A 25,258-nucleotide genomic window follows, 5' to 3' on the forward strand; every position below is an offset into this window, starting at 1 on the left:
CAAAACTAAACTCACTTTTAATCAACATACACTGTTAGAGTCGTAGAAATGACTAACAGATACAGTAGACACTCAAGTGCCTGCTAGGTCGCACTCCCCCGCCCCAAAGCGTGGCTAAGGCTGAGCTCCTGTGGCCGGGCAGGACAGTCTTACCTGACATACTGGAACGCCCTCGTCTGAGACCCGGATCCATATACCTGCAAGGAAACTGACAGTCAGGCCTCCTGAGAAAACTACCCCAGCACTGGGCAGCTTCCCAAGCAATTCCAGGGGACACAGATTGACTTGAATATTCATCCCTGGAGGGGCAGTGACGGTGACTCAAAGCATCTAGAGCCACATTTCACAACCCTACTGCAAAATTATGCCCCAACAGCTAGAAGGTGGCAGAGATACTTAATGTGTGTGTGTATACGTGTATAAAGTTCTTCCTCAAAAGACAGTATCTGAAGGCATCAGCTTCTGTTGGAGTCTTATGACCTGTCAGGCGTTATGTCAGGTTCTGGGGTCTGTGATCTGAGTCCAGGTGGGAGACAGACCCTCACACAGAGCAACGTGTACATTTAACCAGAGTTCTCAGCCCTCCCACCAGAACAGCTGGGCGCCCGGTCCACACTCATCCACTGACTCTCTAGGACGTAGCACGTGTCTCCTGGTACTTTACAGCAAGCTCCAGTGGCCAAGACCAAGGTTGACAGCCCTCCGGGGGACTCTGCAAGTGACACAGAGGTGGTGAGAGGGAGGGAGGGCCACAGGCCCCCTTTGCACCCACTGAGCCGTTGTTCCCACACCCCGAGCCTTGGCTTGTATTCTTTCCTCTGCCGGCTATAATCCTCTATCCACTTTCCTCCTGGCAGTCACTCATCTTTTAGGGACCAGCTCTGACACCACCTTCTTGGGAAGCGTCCTCTGACTCATCCCTCACAGACAGAATGAACTGCCCTGCCCTATGTCCACTCCTCATGCCAACTGCCCCGACCGTGAGCTCCCTGGACAGCACTCATGTCCAACTTGCCTTGGCCCTCCCAGAGCCGGCACGATGCCCGGCATGACACCAGCGCTGCACACGCACTTGCCAAACGGTAATCTGGTGAATGCTATAGATTATGCCACCTACGGAGGATGGCAGGATTGAAGCAGAAGGCTATCCCTGGTCACAGGGAACAACCCAGCCACTGGAGTTGGGGTTTGCCTGCTTGTGGGGAAAGTAGGCAGCTGGGAGGAGGGACTGCCTTCCGGATAAGCCTCCCTCCAGCTACCCCGCGATGAAGAGGAGTTCGCGGTCAGTATCTCTTGGGGACAGCACCAGCCCCACCAGCCCCATAGTCCCTCAGCATGGCTTCCCAGGGGCACACCTTACCAGATTTGAGGAGGAAAAGGGGAAGGCACAGGTAGGGAAGAAAAGCACACCTCACACCTTCTGGATGCCTTTTTCTAAAAAGCAGGTTTAAATGCTGTTTTTGGTATATGCCAATTTCCCCAGGTGTATCTGTTCTATTTGGTTCTGTTCTTAGGGAAGGCCTCCCACTGAGAAAAGCCAGGTAACACTGACGTGTGGGGATTTCTGTAAGAGAGAAACCACAGCAACAAATCCCAGTAAAGGACAAGTGAGGACAGACCGGGGTGAGCCTCTTAGCAGGAGACCACCATGCCCTGGCAGCTCTGCTGGAACCAGCTCTCTGGTTTTGTGCACACATATGACACATCTGGGGAGGCAAGGAGGCGGCCATTGGCCTGACTCTGTAGGACAGCAGGTCTCTGCCCTGGAGCTCCCTCATCTTGGAGACTCCCTGCACCCCAGTGCTGGACACATAGCTCTTGTTTGTTTTTTACGACCTTATTTTAGAGGTGAGGTCATGGAAGCCCAGAGCGCCAGAGGGACCTGCACCCAGTAGAGTCAAACCTATCTTAACTCCAAGTTCAGGATTCTTTTTGCCATCACGTTGCGTCCTCTAATTTCAGAGCTGCCTGTAGTTTCTACTGCAGATACGTTTCTCAGGCTGGCACTGGGCTGTTCACCGATCTCGCTGTAAGACGGGTCACAGGGCTGAGGTCTGGGGGTGTGCTCTCTGCTGCTAGGGGGTCCGAATATCAACGCTGAGGTTGCAGACACGCCTCTGCCACTTGCTCTGCACCATCCCACCACACCCAGTGAGAGGCACTGCCGACAGTGGCTTAGGGACCTGCAGGTGCATTCTGGCCACATTCATGGAAAGCCCACCATCTACGCACAGTGGCAATGGCCTTCAACAAGCAGGCTCACCCAAGAGCTGTGATGTCCACCCATGTGCCACCTCACAGAGCAGAGCCCATGGACAAGCGTACAGAGACAGCTTTGGTTCCACCCAAATGCACCAACCCCCAAGGGCTGGAGGGAGCATGATTTATGGCAGCATATGCCAGGTGAGCCTTCAGATGGGGACAAGTTAGCTCAGGCAGCCAGCGTGAGGAGTCTGAAGAATTATGTCAATAAAAGGAAACAGGGACTTGTGAGGGGGCCCTCATTCAAAACACGAATGTCAGCTAATCCCAAAGGGAGGTTTAGAGGTGCCGCCCTGGAGGTCCACGAAAACTCCTGAGATAACCCTGCAGTCTGCTGTGTACATCCCACAGCCGCCATCGCTCCCACCTCCTGGAGGGAGAGTGCTCCAACCAGCGGCCGGGCTGCCTGCAGCACATGAAATGCAGGCACATTCTCTGCCTGACTTCACAGGGGAAACCCTCACCCAGCAGCCACCAACACCAGCCTCCACCATCATCGGGGAGCTCTGTTCCCTGCAGGCCTGGTGGCCAAAACCCCTCAGACGTACTCCCACTGAGGCCCCCACAGATGTTCATGTGGCAACAGTCCCTGGGACAGGAGGAGGCTGTTTTGCCTGGGCTGCAGAGGAGCTCGTGGGTTCCGGGGGACCCACTGCACAGCCCCCCAGGCCTTGCTGACAAGCCTTAAGGTAAAGCTCCAGTGTGTCGGCTGGCTGAGATGAGGAGTGAGCGAGCAGTGGAGCCCTGCCCTCCTGGGGTCCTGCTGGATTCCGGTTTCCACAGCATATCCTATCCACCATCTAGAATTTGCTCTAAATCAGCCTCCCCGTATCACTAACAGTATTCTGAATATGAGGATTTATAATTCACATGTGCAATATTCACTCTGCATGTGCCAAATGTGAAAATGTAAAGTAAAAGAGAGACATGCTATGCAATTATCTCCTCTCCAAAAAACCCTGCACTCCCTGGGCTCTAGAGCACACGTGTAGTGCCCGTGCACACCCCGCACGGCATGTCTGAGGCCTCTACCTCTCTTGCCCCAAGGGACAGCCGCAAGAGCAGAGGGCGCCAGGATAGAGGCCTACCTCACTGAGGGACCGGGCACGGGGCGCATGCTCAGCAAAGGCCAGGCTGACAGTAAGGCAGCTGCTGACGGTGAGCACCTGCAGAGCCCCACAGCCCCCTGTTCTTACAGAGGACAGTGTGGGATTAGTCCCTCTGGCTTCATTTCCCAGAAGGGGCGGGATGCCAGGAGATTCGTGAAAGGGTCAAGGCGCTGTCAGGGCCTGAGAGCTCAGTGCTATGTGCAGGTCAAAGCGGCACAGCCACCAGGGAGTTACCCCCCAGGGAGAGGGCTGGAGGGCAGCAGGGAGTGCCCGGCACTGTCCCCATCCATGCCTTGTGCCTACGGTGTGACAAAGATTTGTTGCTTGCCCAAATTTTAGTCAGGCTCCTGAACCTTCTCCTGGGCCCACCTATGCACTTCATTGTAAAATTTAGTTTTAGCAAGAACCCCCCGCTTGACACCTGATCAGACTCCTCACCCCCAGCAGAGGTCTGACCAACTGGCCTGCGTCAGCAAGGACCCTGCTGGGGGGTTTGGCCAGAATCCCCCAACCCTGGTGTTTCCCTTAGTCCTGTTCCACCCACTGCCCCCACACTCTGCTCCTTGGCTAAGTGCCACTTGCCCAGGCTGCACCAGAGCTGAGCCCAGCCTCTCCCCCCGGTAAAACCCCACCGCAGTGGTCCCCATTCCTGGGGTGACGGTTCTGAATGAGGTCTTCCTCACTCGGTACTTCAACAAGCACCACTGAATAATGGTTTCTTTAACAGATCCAATGGCTTCTCTCCGCAAACGAAGGCCCAATGTCAGGATCACTTAAGATACCACAGTATCAGTAAAAAGGGCAAAACATCACACCAGCTTTGAATTGGTCCTAGAAGTATAGTTTCTCCAAAATTATCCTTTGGAAAAACAGCAAGCCTTTTAAAAGAACATAGACCTGGATTCAAAAACCCCAATTCTGCTCCTTCTGAGCTGTCATCTCAATGAAGTTGTTTTCTCATCTGTAAAGTGGAATAAATCACAGTGAGATGGCAAAGCAGAACTAAACCCTCCTGTGACTGTGTTTGCTTTAACCGAATTGTGAACCAAAGCTTCAAGCCTCTTCAGAAACAAACTTGGTAAGCTAGCTCCACCTGAACCACCCTCACTTATTTGCTAAACCTTCTAAACTGGGACTCAGTATTTTCTGAACTTCTACATGATTCAATTTAAAATACAACTGGGATGTATATGATGTACTTAACCTAGCAATATATTCCCCCAGTTCTCCTAATAGGCGTCTGATACAGCAGCGAATAAGATGCTAAGACATGCCCCAAAGAGTGATCTTTGCTGAGGGATAAGATGCCAAAGGGCTGCTCCAAAAAGCAGCTAGGAGGTGAGTGATGGCACGAACCCAGCTTGGAAAGGGAGGGCAAGATACTGCGCAGTTCCCAACCACCTGCCCCAGAAGGCCTTTGTCTTAGCAGTGACTTGTCGGAAATGAAGCAGAAAAGGAATACGAAGGACACACCTTTGTATTTGCCTTCCTTAATAAACCAAGTGTTCTCAAAGTGGGCTGGGCTCAGGCGGTCATGCCAGCCTCTCCTCCAGACCTCTCCATAGACCCATCTGACAAGAGCAAGAAATGATATCTCAACTGGACAACCAAGGATGAAAAGTTAGTGACTTCATCACATTCCTGCTGGGAAACAGAATTCTGTGTGACAAAGGAAACAGAACACATTCTGAAAGGCCTCCCTTGGGACTCTGGTCTCAGGCCACCAGAAGGCGTCTAGAATAAAGCCTGGCGTGGTCTGGATTTACTGCAGTCATGGTCGGCACCAGAGATCTTTCCCCTTCTGTCTCTGGCACAGAACTCGCCCAGCGTGGAGACAACACATGAGCTATTACCGTCTGCCAACAATACACACATTCTTGGGGCTGGCCAGGGACTCCTCTCCTACCTAACACTGGGGGCCCTGGCTGCTGCCCAGGAGGCAATAAATTAAGAAGTTGTTTCTTGGAAGGCTTTTAACAGTTTACTCTGCAAACAAAGCAGCTCTGATCTCATGGTGTGAGGAAGAGACTCCGAGTACGGTGGCTAAAAAGGCACCAGGACTGCCCTTAAGATGTGGAATTCTCAACAAGCAGGTGAACTGAGGGGTCCCAGGGCACAAGCCCCTCAGAACCCCAAAAAGCAGCAGGGGGGGGAACACAGAATAATAGTAAGATTTGCCCTTTCACTCACCACAAACGAAAGCAGCCACTAGAAACCCAATCATTAGTTCACAACCAACATTTATTTCATGCCACCTGGGTGCCTGCCGTTCTTCTGGGAGTTGAGGACACAGCTGTGGATGAAACCAAGTTTCTGGTTTCGAAGAGCTTACACACTGCAGAAGCAGGGATTCGGGGGCTGCAAAGTTAGTATTTTAGCTGGTGACAAGTACAACAAAAAAAATAATGTGGTTACTGGTATCCAATGTGGTGCCACAATAATAGAAGAGTCGAGGCGGCTTCCCTAACAAAATGACGAATGACTGGGAGAATGCCTGGAAGAAAAGCAAAGTGCTCCAGGACAGGCGAGAGCGAGGGGTGAGGGGACTTAGCCTGGGGGGTGGGGGCTGAGGCAGGGCGGGCGGCAAGGGGACCGTGGAGCACACTCTCCTTGAGAGTGTCTGAGTTCTCCGTGTGAGGCTCCCTCTGGCTGCTGGGCTGGAGCACACAGGACAGGGAGAATGAGGGCGGTTCAGAGGCTATGGCAGTACTTCGGGACAGGGTGGTGACAGTGTACACGGGGACTGGAGTCTGCATCTGCCCCGGGCGAGGCCACTGGGACATGCTGGTGGGTCTGACGTGTGGTGAAGGAAGAAGAGCCAGTGTGGCCACAGAGCCCCCGTCCAGGGGCACCGAGACACATGTATTGACAGGGGGAGGCAGGGAGGGCTGGCTTGGGCCGTGGGGAGCCCAGCGCTGGGGTCTAGACTCACCCTCCTTAGAGTGTATTCAACAAAACTCACTGCACAGTGCACCTGCCCTGGGGGAGCTGCCCCATCCTGTAACAGGCCAAGCGTCTGTTCTGCACTGGTAGTGGGGCAGCTAACAGGTACGGAGGAGCACACCATAGAGGGGGAAGCCTCGGCATTTTTATCTAACCTTTGTGCTTCAGTCTCCTCACCTGAAAAACCAGGGGAATAATGTCACCTGCACCCCACAGATATGCTGTGGGCATTGAATGAGTTAAAGATGTAAAGGTCACAGAGCAGAGAACAGGAGGCCAACTGGATCGATCAGCGGACAGAGTCCTATGTACTACATATACACATAGCTATATTTTCCCCCTGGAGTATACTCAACTGATAACCAAACCATGCTGCAGAATTTCCAGAGTGACAAGATGCTTATCAGCTCTGGATTCCACCAAACACCCAGCTGAAAAAAGCTCTGGGGGCTACGGATTAGAAGAGCCAAGAAGACGAGGCAGGCGACCAGGAAGAGGAAAGGTAAAGGCCAGAGGACAGACGCAGGAAGAGAAGAGGAGGGCAGTGAGATGTGGCAAAACTGAAGACACCCGACAGAAGCCCTCGCTGCACAGGCCCAGGGTGCTCCTCCCTGGCGAGGTAGGAGGGAACGAGCAGCCCACCCTGACCCCACAGATGGCATCTGAGGGTACCCAGCAGTCAGTGTCAGCACAGACGTCCAGGGGACACAGCTCACCTCACCCGCCCCATCCTGCTGGTGCTTCTCAGCCACTGGAGGGACACCCAGTACAGGCACACCTGTGGCTACAGCCAGCAGGCCAAAAAATGCCAGGGAAGGTCTTCACAGGCCTGTGGGGCAGGCAGACGGACCTGGAGGCAGTGTGGACAAGACCCGCAGCCAGGGAACTCGGATGCCAGTGGGCTCAGAGGAACAAGGTGACTCGAGTTACCTGGAACAGCCATTCCTCATCTGGGTTCTGTCCATGCGCCTTCTCTCCCCTTCACGGAGGGCAGCGGGGATGTACCTAACACTAAATGTCAACTCCCGAAACGTTACTTTCTGAATCGAGATGCACTCGTCCCTCCCCCAGATGTGGGTTGCACGCAGGCCACTGGGCCGCCCCCTGCACCTACCGTGAGCGGCTCCCCCTGCAGCGCCTGCAGGATGAAGTTGCTGACCACCCGCCCGTCGTTCATGTGCATGCGCGGCCCGAAGGTGTTGAAGATTCTGGCCACTCGCACTTCCACGCCTTCCTGGAACAGAGAAGAGGAAGTCAGGCTCGCTGCCCCCTCGTAGGCCAGGTGTGAGGCTGCGTTTCCCGTGCCCTGCGCACAGAAAGCCTGTCAGACAACGTTCTGCCTTTCATTCCAAAATGAAAATGGCTTTTCTGTTCCCATTCTACAGTGTGCTCATTATCAGGCAATTTGGAGACCACACAGAGTTACACCAAAGGAAGTCAAAGCTGTCCCAGATCTCACCACCAAAAGGCCACTAGCATTAACATTCTAGAAGAAAACCTGCTAGATGGTAAGAGAGAGCAAAGGGCTTTATGTGTTCACATACATTTTGCCCAGTAAATATATATTTTGCCAAATGGGATCATATTATGAATACTCTTTCGTAATCTTTTTCATGTAATATATTGTGCAAATTTATCACTCAATAGAGATATAAATGTCAATAATATTTGATAGCTAAGGGGAAAAACAAGAAAACTCCTTTATCTTGGGGAAAGAGGACATACAATATAAACGTTCTTAAAGAGCTACCTTGTGCCTACGCTCCCAGTCTGCTCTACTGAAAAGTTAATCTGTTTTAGTGATAAACTAAACACAACTTAGTGTCCAATATAGGTTATCAGGCAAAGGCCTGGAAAGATACATACTGACGTTGTTTAAAATGGTCATTTCTACTGTTCATTTGCATGTCCACGTTCATTTTCTTCTGCATGTTTTTCACTGTTTCTATTTTTACTACAATAAACACATACTACTTTTGTAATCTGGAAAACTAAATTTTCAAATATGCAATCAGCAAAGTATATTTCTTAAACTGCAAAAGCCTTCTCTAAACGATCTTGTTTAATTATTAACTTCACAGACTGCTTTGCCATGGATGAAAAAGTTAAATGTTTCTATCACAAATTCTGAGTTAGTGGGCTTTCACAGAGTGTGTTTCTAACATTTGCTCCATTGTGCTACCAACATGCATTTTCTGGGCGTCTGAGGATGGGCAGGCTGAGGTATGAGGGCCTGGGCTCCAGCTCCCCTATGGGTTCCCCAGGCCTGCCACTGACTCTCAGCCACGGTGCACCGGGGACAGGGGCAGCACTCACCTGAGCCAGGTGTTATGTGACTGCAGCACAGGCCCAGCACAGTAAGTATTTGTTGCCATCATATCATCACTAGCCGAAACAGTTCTTCCCTAATTCTACCGCCTTAGACCTGGCACAGGCTGGGAAGCTCACGGACCCTGAGCTAGCAAAGCTTAGCACAGACTCTCTGCACCTGTGCAGCAAGTTAAAGGGGATGAGCCGTGTGTGTGCTGTGATGTGAAATAGGTGGGAAAGCATGGATCTAGCACACAGTTAACTCTTAGAAGCCAAAGTGCTTTGTTTGTGCCAACTCCCCCTAGCAATACACTATAATGCGCTCACATGAGCTATTCAGATTCTCAGCACAAAAATGTGAACTATGATTCTAAGTCCAGGAATAAATCAACCCTTTTCTCTACTGAACTAACTAGAGCGTATTAAAAAGGGTTGCGGGGTGGGGGTGGGAGGTTGGGGAGGCAGAGATGTTGTTCTCAATAGAAAATAACTCAGAAGTATCCAGTTGCATTTAATTGATAAGATGAGGGAAGAATCGGAAGTGAATGAAATTGCTTTATTCTAGGAAGAGACTGGAAAAACTTCAGCAAATTTACAATAATCGAATCATGTGCCTGGCAGGGGAAAAGCTCCATGGGTTATGCAAAGTTTTCAACAAATCAAATGCTTTTATGTCTTAACCTTCCCCCTCCTCAAAACAACATTCCAGAACACGGCCTCATTAGGAGCTGGGCTCCACAGCCGTTAACTGGCTGACATGTGAGCAGGCTGGCTTGTTCTGATTTCTCCACGTGGCTCTGTGAGGGCCGGGCAGCCAGGACAACCCTCTGCACAGGTGTGGCAGCCACAAGTGCAAGGATGCTTTTCCAAAAACTCCAGCTCTCAAGGCTGGTTTACACCAACTAGATTAGCTAAGCCTAAATTCCTTAAATGAAAGAAACATAAACCCAAGGCCCACTCAAGACCTGCTCTCCTCTCAGACGGTATCTTCCGGAGAGTGTGCGCCAATCTAGCTCTTTCTAGGTAATGTCAGGAAACCCTCTGCCTTTACACAAAGGCAACCCCTGTTCAACATGCACAGTCCGTTAGCCACCTGGTACCCATCCCCTTTGATCCTCGAGGTGGGACAGTTGGTGGGTGCTGACACGGCTATTTATGGGGGCGGCTTGGTGGGGCCCATGTGCCCGGCTTGGAGGAAGGTCTAATTATCAGCATCTCGGACCAGAGGAGAAGTCCAGGGTCTGACCCACAGCCGCCTTCCCAGGAAGGGAAGAGCCGGGCTGAAAACCCCAGAAGTTTGAGCCAGGCCACGAAGTCTCATTTAGGGGACAGCCCCCCTCTGAAGGCCCAAGAAGCAAACACATCATGAACTCCTGACTCCCACGCAGTGCCCCGTCTGTGAGTGGCTGAGCCCTGCCCACCACCATGCTGGTACATCTGAGTTTCCACCTCGGTGAGACGCAGGGTCTCTGCACACACAAGGCCACCATTCAGAAAGCCAACTGCCTGCTCATTCCTAGTCATGGCTGGGCTTCATTCTGTGCTCTGTGGTTTTTTCCCTTGGGGTGAACCATGAGTCATGCAGGACTCCAAGCAAGAAGGACAAGGACAACTCCTGCAAGTCTGAGTTACACCAGCACAAAACCAACAGGAACTTCAAAGAGGACAGATACTCAGGGCCACACACAGGAAGAGCACACCTGAGCACACACGAACAGCACAGGAGTTAGCCCTGCGTGTGGTGGCTGGCCTCGGATACCTGGACAGCCTCATCTCATCCTGGCACTCACTAGCTACACTTTCCTGGGGAAGCCACTTTAGTTTCTAAGACTTAGATTATAATCTTAGAGATGGGCACAATAATATCCATTCTGCCTAGGTCACAGGGATTAAAAGAAAACATGTGAAACTGTTTTGAACACTGTCGTCATCATTACCTATCTCTAAGTGATGGTTATGAACCCAGTAACTGCCTTTGACCTTCGTCCTGGTTCCCTGATTACACTAACTTATTGTGAAGTAACAGTGACCACGGGTGGAATACCCCACAAACACTGATTCCAGGCTGCTATGACTGCAAAGGGACAGACTGAGTTCCAGGAGGCCTCTGGTCCCTGCCTTGTGCCCTGAGCTGCCAGGACAGGCTCCGGCCACCTGCAACCCTGAACTCTGGAAAAAGCAACAGGTCAAGAATTCTCTTGCTTGTTTTTATCAGTCTTTCCTAAATGTAAGTATAGCTCACATTTATTTCAGTGTTCAATATTAGAAGCGTTTTGGTCTTTATTTAGAAGTTTGGTGATGTTTTTGTGAACCTAACTCTTGTTTCTATCAATAAGCTGATGGTAAAATAGGTTCTTGCAAACTGTGACTTTAAGCAAAAAGACATATAACAAAACCAACTGACCGAGTTAGGCGAGGACTTACTGTACTGTACCAAGCCACTGAACGCTGCAGTGTAACTGTTCACTGACGGAAGGTACAGAGGGTGCAACAGAGCCCTGCATAGTGGGAACAGGTGCTGACCTGAAGAGAACTTCAGCCCACGGCTGTGCCAACACCTGCTCTGAAGGAGGTGCCCAGGGCATATTTACCAGCAGGGAATGGGATGGAGAAGTAACAGAAAGGCTCCCAGGTATAGTAGCCTCGGTCTGAAGCTTCCTTAGTTTTCCTCATGCCCCAAGAGAAGTACATACATTCCTAAAGCAACAGGGTTAGGTCGGAAGACTGAACCACCTAGTTCCTCTAGGGCCTCTCATGCATGAATTTTGATGGGTTCTGATCCCTACCTGGGGATACAGCCAAAGCCACTGCAGATGCAGAGCCCACTCTGCTAAAGCAAGATTCTCAAAGGTGCTAAAAAATTCAAATTCACTCTGGGGGCTGGCAGAGGGAGGAGGCCACACGAGGTCAGGGTCTGGGGTGTGTGCCTGACAGTCTTCCTCAACAGCCCTGCTTCCACACCAACAACAGGGCACACCTTCCTCATGTCTGCCCTGCAGCAGGCTGTGCCAACGCTCCCTGCGAGGCCTGGACAGGGCAAGTATTACTCCACAAAGGTCTGGCTGGGCCAGGCGGGATGTGGCCGGGGGCACCCAGCGAGCAAGTCACAGGACCAGGAAACAAAGCTGTTATTGAGCGGGTCTGGAAGCACAGGTCAGGACCCCTACTGGGTGGATCTTACTCATCCAGCACTGGGCTTATTTTGGCTGCTTGATTTTTTTTTTTCAACTCAAATATAATGCACACACCAACTCTTTAATTTTTTTATAAAAAGTACTGAAGACAAGAAATGAAACAGAACCACACCCTCAAGGCCACTGGACTAGACGATTTCTGAGTTTCCTTTCTTTCTGCTCTGCCACTATATGGTTTTATGAATGGTGGCCTGTCTGCAGAGCCAGGCCAGTGGGTGGGCCACGGACCTCGGAGTCACACTCACGAGGGGGCGATGAACTCAAACGCACACTAAGCACTGACCACCGCCGACTGGGCGAGGCCCCCACATTTATAAAACCACTGCGCCCAATGCACATAGAAGCGGTAATTTAATTCCACTCTGGCAAGTTTGAACTACTCCTGAAACAGGCTTTTTGCCTTTTGATCCCAACTGTCGTCTCATTCCATCCCCGGGAAAAACATTCAAGGAGCTTCTCTCTCTGTTAAGGGATGTGTAGTAGGTTTCTTCTGGAAAATCAAATTCTATTTTGAAAACATAAAGATATTTCATTCATTAAAAGCAACTAGAGAGAGAATCCTTGGGAAAAGGGAAAATTTTTTATGAAAAGGTTATTCATACCTCTGTCTTGTTCATATTTTCAATCCTTATATATTGTTTATTCAGAGTAAGACACATCCACATACCCCATGAGATCTTGACATAAAATGACAATTTATACTTAAGAGACAATGTGTCATTTTGTATTAAAAATAAAAATTTAAGTCATTAAAATAATGAATTAAAAATATGCCAAAGGCACACTATTCCACCTGGTTCATCCTTCTTTCTGGTCTTTTTTTTTTTTTTTTTTTCACTTGTCTCCAGATAGCATAAATCCTAACACCTAAAATTTTAAATTTTCTCCTAAAACTTACTATATCTCAGAGGCAGCACATTTAGAACCACAAACTGACGTCACAGTGCAGCTCCTTGTTGATTAATCTCCCTGCTGAGGAGTGACTGGTGCTGCGAGGGCAACCCCGTGTGGACTGCTCGTCCCGGGCACCGCGCCATGACCGTGCAAGCTGCCAAGGAGTCTTCACCGCCTTGGACTCACAGCCACATCTTCTCTCACTCTCGCTTCCTTCCCTGCACCGCCCGCCAGGACAGCCAGAGAGGGGAGGAGCAGAGCAGGCCCGCAGGCAGCCAGCCGTGGGTTCAGGCCCAGGTGCTGGAACCCGGTTTTGGAGCCTGCCTCTCCCACCTGTGAGGGGGCTGACCACACCCACCTCAGGGGGCCGTGGGGATGGGGTGAGGTTCAACAGACTGAGCCCTAACAGAGGCTGAGCACATGGCAGGCACTCTGGCTCTGGATCCTGCCCCTTCACAACACCCGCTACAGGCATGCAGGGCATTCGCAAATAATACGTCACCTCCAGACTGACACTGTGCTCAGGGCGCAGGAGCTGTTGGGGTTGTAGCTGCCGACGTGAAAAGAAACGAGAAGCAGCCAAGTCACAGTCCCAGAAAACAACAGTCACTTTGGAGTCTGTGCCCAAAGGAGGTCAGTGCTGCCCAGACCAGGCCATACCCACAGGGCAAGCCCAAAGTGACCCGCCTGTGCTGGCAGCTAATGTGAAATCCCGAGTTGAAGAATCACAACGTCTTCCATGTTTACATCCATCACAATCTTTACGTGGTGGGTTTTTTTCTCTCCCTTGTTTGTCTCTAGATGGGAATATGGGTAACAATTTTTCTTCCTTCTTGCTTATCCATGTTTTCTCATTTTTCTATAGCTGGCAAAATATCCTGCCTTAGCAGGAACCCAAACAACTCGCAACTTTGTGGTGTCTACTCTCATCAGCAGAGAGGAAAGGTGCTGTTTCCCTCCCTCCTCGGCACTGATTCAGACAAAAAAGGAGACAATGCTCAGGTACCAGTCTTAGAGTCCAGCGGGGGTCGTGTCTCTCAGACCAGTCGCTCTCCCTCTGAGGACATGAATAATAGAGGGTGGGAGGTCAGAAGTGCCCACCATGCCTTCTTCACAGGCCTCACAGGCCTTCTCAGGCCAGGCCTCAGTGGCCTCCTTGCACACCTACTGCTCTGGGCCACGTTGTCCCTTCCTCATTAGGAGCCACAACCTCCAACAGTCTGCCCTGAAGCCACCAGAACTGGACAGGGCTCCAGCCCCCATAGGGCCAAGGATGCGGTCAGTCCCTGACCTAACGACCACACAATGGGAAAAAAGTGCGGCTATATCACATGCACCCACGCACCCGGACGTGCCACCAGGGCAGGCTTGCCTTGGGGTTGTCTACAGAACGACACAGACAGCTGCACTCCCCTGGGCAGCCTGAGCCCTCAGCAGGCGTGCTAAGCAGGGTCTGCGCCCCAAAGAAGCTACAGATCACTCAGGGCTACCTGTCGGTCAGGACCCTAAGTTCCATGGTCTCCTTCCCAGACATTGCTGGACCTGTCTCCACGTGGCAGTTCTCAAGCCTCATTGCACGATGAAAGTAACCAGGCATTGTGCCCACATGTAGAACCCACAGTGCTCCAGTGAGAAGTACACGATGACCTTGGCCACACAACTGGGTACTGTGTCCATTCCACAATCGTCTGTGGGAGACGCCTGCATGGAGGCACATGCCTGGCGACCCCACAGAAGAGGTATCACACCACAGGAGTGACAGGCAGCTCCTCACCAGGGCTGCCCTTGCTGTGCAGGGACACCCTCTTAAGAGGGTGCTTGTCAGGGACACTCAGACTTGGGCACAGGGGACCAGCTGACTACACGAGGGGCTTCTAAAAGATCCATTATTTTATAGGTTTCAGGACAATGCCACTCATGCCATTAAGCTCCTGAGACCATGTGAGCAGAAATTTAAATGCTAACGTTTAAGAGTTATATAGGTGCTACTGTCCTGAGTCCCTTTGGGCACAGATGACATGGACAGATCCCATGTTAGCATGTGTGTGAAATGCAGACCCCAGCTAGATTCCAGGTGCCTAGAACAGTGCCTGACATACAGTCAGTGCTCAATAAATGCTGGCTGTATTACTACTAAGTATTACAATTATCATCAGCATATACATAAGGTAATACATACACTCATAAAATTATCAACTAAGTTAAACTAGTGATCAATAAAAACTAAAAGTTTAATAAAAATGTCCTATTTGCCTACCAGCTTTACCTATGTAAAAATTCACTAAGTAAGAAATACGACCACAGGGCGGAAAGCAACAGAGAACAGTAGAGAATCATATTATTCCTGAAATTTATTACACACATAATGCAATTATGTGCCCCTCCCACTCTAGTCAGTTCATGTAAGTACCACTGTACACAGTTGTTCTGTTTGGGAGATCACCTTAAACTTTTCAGTCAAGATATTCTGGGCCCCCAAATGATAAAAGCACATTCCCACTAAAACTAACATTTCTTAGAATAAGTGAATAATGTTAAGCCAATGGGCCAAAGTGGCTTAGAAAGCAATTAGCTCTGCTGCTGGCTGAGAAACAAAGCAGAAAGGTTTAAATACCTCCAAAGCACAAGGTTATTTTATGGATTTTTAACACTGGTATTTCATTAAATATATAATGAAAAAGACAGCCCCTGACAACCCCTCATTCTCCCCAAAAAGGTAACACAAGCCTGCTTGATATCGTGCCGGGCTGCCATCTGTAGTAGCACGGAGCTGGAAGGTGCTCAAAGTCTGACCCACAGAGGTCAGGAGCAGGGGACCTGGCCCTCCTTGGGTATCAGACAGACACTCGGGAAGACACCCTGGGCGCTGGGCACCCAGACACTGCCCTCTCCCCTCAACAAAGCACACAGCCAACAATGCCCTGAGCTCGCCTGCTGCTGGACCCCAGGGACAGACACTGCATCTGTCCACAGCCTGTCCCAGAACAACATTATTCCATGTCCACGTTTAGTTAGCTGCATATCCCACTTTGCTGAAGGGTGTTTTCATGAGGATCTGAGTGCAGACCCAAGCCCACGGACACACTCACTGAGAAAATGGACAGAGTATCCCAAGCCCTTGCCTGAGCCCTCAGGGGCCACCTCTGCACAGCCCTGAGGCAGGCAGGGCAGGTGTGATGAACCCCATGTGGAGGTAAGAACTGACTGACAAACAGGTCATGTCTTCCAAGTCATATGGCGGCAAAGCCAGTACGGAAACCTTGGTCTCTTGGTCTATAAGCCATTTCTGCTATAGCATGTGAGTGACCAAACCTGTAACATAAAATATTCTTGCGGCCAGGAGTGGTGGCTCACACCTATAACCCCAGCACCTTCAGAGGCTGAGGCAAGAGGATCGCTTGAGGCCAAGAGTGAGAGACCAGCTTGGGCAACATAACAAGACCCTGTCTACAAAAAAGCAAAAGAAAAAAAAATGAGCAGGGCTTGATAGTGTGTGCCTGTAGTCCCAGCTACTCTGCAGGCTGAGGTGGGAGGATCACATGGAATTCAAGGTTACAGTGAGCTATGATGATGCCACTGCACTCTAGCCTGACCTACAGAGTGAGACACTGTTTCTAAAAAAAAAAAGAAAAAGAAATATTCTTGGTAAAAGCACCGAGCCCAGCCATGAATAACTAAAAAAGCACGAAATAACAGTAAATAAATTTAGGTAACAATTCCTACAGAGGCTCAAATTAAAACAATAATGAATTCGTTTTTATACTTAATAGATGGAAAATGAAAGCAAAAAAAAAAAAAAAAAGAAAAATCTGATCTGGAAGTTTCAGGAGCACAGAGGCACTAATTAGCTGCTGGTGGGTAATTTGGCAATAAAGAGGCATTCTGTTCATAGTCACACAGCAGTATTCCAACCCTATGAATTCATTTCTAAAATAAGGAGATAGATAGGAAGGCTGTAGATAATACCATTAATTTACAATAGTGGGAAACTGGGCTTGCCCAACACCCACCTTGAGGCAAAATTAATCATGGCATTGATTCCTTCACAGCACTTTACATCCGATGTGAGGGTGGTCTGCCTTTCTAAACCACAAGCCCAGAGCCCGGTGAAATACCTGCTTCATGTAGGCATAGCACATGGTCTCTGCGACACGCTTGCCTTCGTCGTAGCAAGCCCGCGGGCCGATGGGATTCACATGGCCCCAGTAATCCTCACTCTGAGGGTGGACTTCAGGATCTAAGGATGGGGGGAAAAAATGAGACTGTGTTTTCATCTTTTTTCAGCTCAAATGCATTATGAACAATGTATATTTATGACGCAAAAGGGATCTTAGGAAAGACCCAGGTAACATTTACAGATGGGGAGACATTAAAGAGGCAACGTCAGGCTCTTAGTCCATTCTTTAAGTTCCACTAGGATGCGGTGGTCTTACCTCTGATATTAAGTAATGACAGTATTTTACAGGAAAAAAACAAAAGATCACTTCTCTCAATTTTAAGTCTTCCCTCTCTTCTGTAAATTGTTCTTAACTTTTAGACTGCTATACAAACTACAGTTAAATATAATCTATCTGAAGAGCTATATGGCTTAGTTTTGTATTTATAAAATCTATAATTAGAGCAAAGCATGCATTTATTTAAAAAATTTTAGAACACAACATCTCTGTAGAGGACAATGACTTTGGCATGTGCCATCACCGGAACAAATCTAACACCCATGCTGGGACACTCTGCAGGCTCCGAGGAGGCAGGTGGAGAGATGAGTGTCCACTGGCAAACGGTTGCTTGCTCCTCTGGCACACAACTTTATACTTCCCAGTTCTTGCTTTTCCAGCGTATAAATCACATTTTAACATGTACCAGGGGAACAGACTATTTAAAGAAACCAAGTAATGAGTTCTTTTTTTAACACAAGTATATTTCTGGAATGGGAATTAATATCTAATGTATCTAATATGCCAAGAATTTTATATATCTTCTAAGTACAACCATGACATAAAATGTAAAAAACTTGGCCAAGAAATCTGGACAAAAAGTTACAGAGACTCCATGCTATAAACTCCTAGCCTGCTTATCTTACACCCGAAGTCTGACTTGGGCCTGCACATGCAGCACAGCCAGGTGAACACACACGCACCCTGGCACGTGCACCTGCTCAGCTGACCTCCCCGGGAGACCAGCACAGCCCCTGCAGCATCACGGTGCAGAGGAAGGCCTCTCTATATACATCTGCTGCTGTGGCTTAAAATTCCCATGAGAAGGGCAAATTTTTCACTGTCCAATGAGAGCAAAGGTCTAAGGAAAATACCCCTTGAGACAAGAAAACCAATTACTTAAATTCAGAAATGTACCACATGATTAATATCAGAGCTTTTCTGTGAATTTTTGATAAGAGCTGGGCAAGCTAGACCCGGAAAGAGCTGGCCATAAATTTGGTAAAGGACAAGGAGAAGGCTTGGCATGCCCATCTGCCCCGGGCTGGCACCATCTGCACTGACATGCCCAGGACAGCAAGCCTCTAAAAAGTTCTCTTTTTTCAAAATCACTTTGGAAAAAAATGGGGGAAAAAATCACTTTGTTATAACAAAAGTAAAGGTCTAGAGTAAAAAATGATTTCCTATCTTCTCCCCTTTTCAGCATTTTGTGAGGCTAAGAGATTAAGCAAACACTCCGTAAAACTTGTTTACTTCAGTTATTAAACATCAGAGTGGAGCAACTGGTGAATTCCATAAATTATGCCCTAAAATTATTTAAGAACCCTAAAGAACACAAGCTCTTGTCAAATATGCAGACAATAAATGTAGTGGGTGGGGAAGAAGGGTGGCCGTGGAGACGTCCTGTGCCCTTCTGGACGGTGCCATGGGTGGAGGTGCACATTCTGCCCTTTCAACTGTCCAGGACGTCAAGGAAGTGGACGATATACTACATTTTCATAGAGATTACAAAGAGTATCACTGCATTCAGCAGCATTTCTCTGTTGCAGATTTTTTTTTTTATTTGGTTCCTTTAACTAAAAAAAAAAAAAAGAAAAAAAAAAGTCTTTTCCAATTTTACTCTTATTTCCTCATTTCTCTTGTCCATAGCAATGTAAAATAAAAAAAATTATATCATGCCAGGGCCTGTTTTCCGCTGCATCAACTAAGCAGTTCTCCTAAACCCTGCACACTAAGTTGGTCTGAGCTGAATAGAAATCAATGCACACTGAAAATACAGCCCTCACCCCGACTTCTCACACTCACTCTCAGGCAGTGGGGGGGTCTGGGAGGGAGGAGGAAGACTGCAGGTTGGTAAAACATGCTCATGAGTTTTCTGCCACTACCTGCTTAAGGTCCTTCCAGAAACTGTTATACAACAGGTGAGGCAATCTGCACATGTCTCTTCTCCCAGCAAGCTTTAAAGGCCAACCTGTAAGTTCTCGGTGGGTCAGGCCTGCAGCATGCATTGTTCACACAAAAGAACAACATGCACCACGAGACTGGCAAAAAGATTCCTAGAGAGTGTGATTTCCTGGGTCTCTCAGAGCAGAGTGGCAGCAGCACTTCTGTGGAATCATAAATGGTGGGTCTTTATTGGCCCGGTGACAGGGTACAGTCCTCCACGGAGGAGTGTGACAACCCGGGCAGCTAAGACAGGAAGCCTGCTGATTGTCGTGCATAGGAGGAGCATGAGTGGCCTGGGCCTTCTCAGAAACAAGCCCTGGACTCATCTAAAACAAGGTGCAAACAGCCCACCTGGCCCCTCACTCACCTCCATACACCTCGGACGTGGAGGCCAGGAGCAGACGGGCGCCGACTCGTTTTGCCAGCCCTGTGGAAAGCAAAGACATGAACAGAAACTGTACAGGTATGATTTTTGTGGCCAACATAAATAGTGCTTTAGTATTAAAGAAATCTGATTATCCATCCAACCATCAGCTCTTATTACATCTGCTTTGGCACCAAAATAAAAACAAGCCATAAGAAAAACACAAAGGGACAGACAGTACTTAGTTGGATACTTTGTAGGGCCAAATGCAGAATCTGTTGTTTGATAAAGTGTAACTTGAAGAGTTTCCTAAAGGATCCTCTGCCCCAAATACCACTCGGTATCTTATCAGATAACTTTACCTTGGTTGGCAGAAGGCAAGGTTCTTCTCCCCTTAACTTTGACAATGGTCCACCTGCTACTTCCTGAATGTGCTCGTGCCTCACTGGCCTGGGTCACTCCCCACCCATCTTCCTGCTGCCTTCAAGGTTCAGCTTCAACAGCACCTTCTCCAAAGCAACTCACCCCAGCCCTCAATCCTGCTCTGCACCCCTTTCCTGCATTTACCACTCACATGGAAAACTGACTAGAACACCATCAACTATGGTGTGGAAAGTCTTCCAAACAGTCTTCCAGAGTCAAACGTGACTCTGAAATGTGACTGTTTTTTGAGTCCAGATGCTTTCAATGTATGCTGGTTCATCAGTAGCTCCAAGAAGCCCACTGACCTTCACCAAGCCCCATGCTTGGACAGGGGACGTTCCCATTCCCAAGTGCCACCACACTAGAGGGGGCTGAGCCAGACACCCCTTGGCAGGCATCTGGCCCTGCACACGGGGCAGGGGGCCAACGTGCTGCCTGTGAGTGCCGCTAGGAGGGTGAGATGAGGTGTGCACACATGACGTGGGGCGCTTCTGGGGAGGCCAGGGTGGGGCAGAAGGGTCCTGGCGTGAGGGGCCCAGGGGTGTGACTGTGTCTGAGCATTTGGGGCAGGGAAGTAGGGAGCCATGAAGACATAGGTCAAAATGAGAGAACCAGGTGGCTAAAAAGACTGGGAATGCCAGTGTGCTTGAGGAAGAAAATGTTAAAAGGGATGTAGCTTAAGATGGAATTCACAGGGTATCAACTTCACAGGCCTCGAAAAAGTCTGTGAGGTAGTTCACCAAGCTACATTATGGCAGAGACAACAGAAATAGCTTCAAAATGAAGGGTTCTAAAGCTTTTCTCTTTTTCTTTTTGGCAATTAAATGGTTTTATTTTGAGGTATTTGTACATTCAAATTCAGCTGTAGAAAGTAATAGAGACCCAATGTACCCTTCACCCAGTTTCCCTCAATGACGAAAACTGAAAAACTAGATACAATGTCACAACCAGGATACTGACCTGTGACACAGTTGATGAATATTGTCACTGATATAGACATTCCATTGACACAAGTGACACACAGCATTCCCATCTCCCCAGGGATCTACCATGCAGGCCTTTTGCGGCCTCACCCCTCTTTTCACCTTCCCACCCCCCATAACCCTGGCAACCACTAATCCATTCTCTGTTTCTATAATTTTGTCATTTCAAGAACGATAATAAATGGAATCATACAGCGTATGACCTTTTAGGAATGAATTTTTTCACTGAGCATATTTCCCTCAAAATCCATCCAAGTTGCTGGGTGTGTCAATGTTCCTTCCTATCTTACTGCTGAGTGGTGGGCCAGGGAATGGATGCACCAGTTAATTTCACCAATCACCCATTACAGGACATTCCAGTTGTTTCTAGGTCTTGCCCATTACAAATAAAGCTGCTATGAACACCCATTACAGGTTTTCATGTCAACATAAATCTTCTGGAATAAATGCACAAGATTACAATGGATGAGTCCTATGGTACTTGCATATGTAGTTTTTAAAGAAACTGTCAAATTGGTTTTCAGAGTACCCGTACCATTTAGCATTCCACCACCTGAGGTCTTTCTAGTTTGTAGTTTTCTCTAAACTTTGGTGGTAACATACACATATCACATACACAATGTGTTATATTTTCAAAAGCAACTGAGCTTAAAGATTTTGAAGCCAGGACTATTCCTGTATTGTTTCTGCAGAATGACTTCAGCAGGATCCAGAGGCAGCTATCCTGGGGTGAGGCCAGGGGAGCTATCTTGCGCTGCTGTAGCACCCAGGTGTTTATGCCAAGACTGGACAAAGAATTTTCATCAGACAAAGACGCCAAGCACAGGACCCAGGAGGTGGGACAGTTGCAGAGAGGGAAGGTCCTGACCAGGAAGAAGCAAAGTTCGGTGCATCTTATCTCAAGTGTAAAATGGCTAATGACAACTCCTCTCAGCTCAAAACACAAAGTCCCATCTGGGTTCCTTTCCAGACTAGTGATGGTCTCCCTTTGGCTTGTGTCCACATCATTCCTGGAAGACCCTTAACCATCCCTGCAAGACTCCATATCCAGTCTCACTCACAGGTCAAACCCTAGCTCAAGTCACTTTTGTTTGAACTCTAATAGCATTTCCCGGGGGCCTCTCTTTCTCTTTCTACTCGGTATCACTGATGCTTGTGCCCGTACAGCACCTCCTCAGTGAGACACCAAGCTCCCTGGCAGAAGTCTGAGTGTGGTCCTTACCTAAATCTGCCCCTCAGTGGACAGTACAGTGCCTTAGGCACAGTGACTTCCCCTAAATAGGAAGAATAAATGATAGCTCTCTAAGTGCCATGTGGATGACGGGCTTTTCCTTTACGGTCTAGTTCTGGTATGACAGAAGGGGTGGCGGGGGGTCTGAGAGAATATGAGGAGGGGGGTGGGAATTGCAGTGGCAAGAACAGGTGCAGCCTCTACTGTGACACCCCCTAAGCAGAAGCAGGGGCACCCTGTTCTGTCCAGTGACCCACACAGGGGACAGTAACTAAGAAGGACAAATGCCCTTTCCAGACTGGAAGAATGAATCATCTTATACCACACAGAACTTGACCCTGTGATGGTTAACTTATGGGTCAACTTGACTGGGCTAAGGGACGCCCAGGTGTCTGGTTAGATGTTACTTCTGGGTATGTCTACAAGGGTGTTTCCTGAAGAGATTACCATTTGAACCTGTAGACTGAGTAAAGCAGATGGTCCTCCCCAATGTGGGCGGGCCTCATCTGATCCCCTGGAGGCTTGAATAGAGCAAAAGGAGGAGGAAAGACATCGATCTTCAGCCCTGGGCTCTCCAGTTCTCAGGGCTTTAAACTACACCACCGGCTTCCCTGGGTCTCCAGCTTGCAGGAAGCAAATGGTGGGGCTTCTCAGCCTCCATGATCACATGAGCCAATCCTTCATAATAAATCTCTTTCCACATATCTATTAATATATATATCCTATTGGTTCTATTCTCCTGGAGAACCATGATTAGTACAATTCCTCAAAATATTTAGTTTAAGAGACTTTAAAAACAATCCCTGGCTGCCCTTTCAGTCCTTTGGCTTCACGTTTCCCTCAAATTAAAATTTTGTGCTATATTTCCCGAAATCCATTTGTAGAACCTATTTTAAATGTTCCTATAATTAAATCCATTTTTTGCTTGACATTTTAAAAAGTGGTCCCTTTCTTACACTTTGCAGATAATCAAAACCTCTAGTCTAAAAAAAAAACAAAACTGTGCTAAACTTAAGCATGCCTCTAATTTTAAACATTAACATGTGCATACTGCCCAGAGCTATAAATCTAAGGCATGTCGTTTGTGAATACACACATATGGCCACCCTTAACGATGCTCGCTCTTTCATCTTTCACTAATGTGAATCCTGGAATTCAGTCTAGAGCAGGTACTCGGTTTCGACAACCCCACATGTAGACACGGGGGCCTTCAAGGACTGGTATTGAATCTCCCCTGTGTGGAAAGCCATGCCAACTCAATCTTTGGATCAGAGCCACCAGCACCCCTTTGCAGCAAGAGGCACCCATCTGTCCCGGGTGACAGTCAACTGGTTTCAGAGCAGAGGAGCAATGCTGGACGGTCAAGTGAAGTAAGTGCGTGTGGTCACCCCAGGGATTCACACAGAGGCACTGCGGCCTAGTTACTGCAATGCATGGAAATTAGGCCATCTTCCCCAAGACAAATTCCAATGTCAAAGTCACACTGAAATAACACTGCAAAGCTGCCAAATGCCACAGGCTGTGCCATGAGGGAAAGGGGTAAACACCCCAATAAAACTCTAATACAACATTCAATTACCTATGCTTAAAATCATCTAAAATATTTCTAGCAAGAGCCAAAAAAAAACCAAGAAAACAACAACTTACCCAACATGTTTAGCGTCCCAATCGTATTGGTCTTTAACGTCTTGATAGGATTATACATGTAGTTTGGAGGGGAGGCTGGAGATGCCAGATGGTATATCTGGTCAACTAAAGGAGACAAATGGAAGCCTATTATTTCCAAGAAAAACACTAAAAAATTCTGAACTCCTAGGAATTATACTGTACAATAAAGATGTTAGTGTATCTTTTACTGAAATTCTAGTTGTTACCATAGTATACTTTATAGAAACTAATTTACATTTCTAATTAGAAGAATTTTAAACAAAAATAGAATATCTAATTATCTGGAAACAAAAACATGTGCTTAGCCAGTTATTTGGGTCTGTTCTTCTATAACTAGAGTTAATCTGATTACCAAGTTGACTGTTTTCTGAGACATTTGTCCCAGATAAAGCATTCAAATCTGAAGGAAGACATTTTTCAGGCACAGAATTAAGCATGAATATCTAAAGCAAATGTTTTTAGTTTGTGAAGCAAATCTGACATAAAAGAAAAGACAGGAAACTATGGGAGAAACTAGCCTTTCCTTTTGTTTTTATGCATTCTGTATACATAAAACCAGACCCTGAGATGATACTTGGGGAGGGTGGTTTTTAAAGCCATGAGTAGCAAAACAATTCAGATTCCAAACAACTACCCCCTACTGTGCACAGGCATTCACTTTAACATCGTCACCCACAGCCCTCTGCCACCCAGGCCAGGTAAACCTGTTCACAGCAGAGAGGCGCTCAGGAACCAATCTCTCCCTGTGAAATGGCAGTGATGGATAAACACATGCGAGGAAAGCACCCTTCCAGACAGACCAAGTCTGTGCCATGCCATTCCACTTTAGCTACAGGTGAAAGAAAACACACCCACCATCCACAGGAGAACTGAGGAATAGCATCTGAAAGCTTCACTGCCAAAATGCGTCCTCCCTTGTGCACAGGTATGCAAGGGCACCTGCAGTACTCCTCTGCCTGCACCCTCCGGCTCCTCCCCACAGCCTCCTGCCCTCTTCCCAACCAGGGGACCGCTGCTTTCCTTAGGCTCCACAATGGATCAGTCTGGAGATTCTCAATCAAGCCTTGCTCTACGTCAGTCACCCAGTGAGGTGGTGCCTGGGCTCCCAATACCCTGACACAGGCAATTCTAGGCTGGGAGACTCTGGGCCCTTATATATGTATTTATACATACATTTTAAAAAGCCAAGCTGAAAACCACTGAGCTAATTTAAAAATGGAACAAAAAAATAATATTTTTTCAAGAGAACCAAGAAAACACAAAACCTTTAAAAACTGTGGATAATCTGTCAATACGCAAATTCATTGAATGGATCTTTCCTAATAAGAGAAAATTCTTGTGACTATTATGTTCACTCCCACAAGTTATTCTGAGTTGATAAACAGCTAAAATTAAAAAGCAAACAAAATTCTACTATCCAAGTTGTAAGTTAACAAGACAGCTTTTTAAAATTAATTCTCACAAAATCCCATCATTCTGGGGCCATGCTATCTTTTG

The 25,258-nt window shown here is 48.0% G+C and overlaps 1 protein-coding gene across 2 annotated transcripts in view; it reads right to left on the minus strand.

Annotated features, from left to right (window-relative positions):
- UXS1 (UDP-glucuronate decarboxylase 1) overlaps window positions 1-25,258 on the minus strand; it is an 84,217-nt gene that overhangs the window by 10,623 nt on the left and 48,336 nt on the right. For both annotated transcript variants that reach the window (XM_045550353.1, XM_045550352.1), the window contains exons 7-11: window positions 23,741-23,845; window positions 19,460-19,519; window positions 16,828-16,949; window positions 7,429-7,548; window positions 154-197 (exon numbers count right to left, since the gene is read on the minus strand). In XM_045550353.1, coding sequence (XP_045406309.1) covers window positions 154-197; window positions 7,429-7,548; window positions 16,828-16,949; window positions 19,460-19,519; window positions 23,741-23,845 — 451 coding nt within the window. The remainder of the gene's footprint in view (window positions 1-153; window positions 198-7,428; window positions 7,549-16,827; window positions 16,950-19,459; window positions 19,520-23,740; window positions 23,846-25,258) is intronic.

This window comes from Lemur catta, chromosome 4, assembly GCF_020740605.2.
Source record: "Lemur catta isolate mLemCat1 chromosome 4, mLemCat1.pri, whole genome shotgun sequence".
Lineage (NCBI taxonomy): Eukaryota > Metazoa > Chordata > Mammalia > Primates > Lemuridae > Lemur > Lemur catta.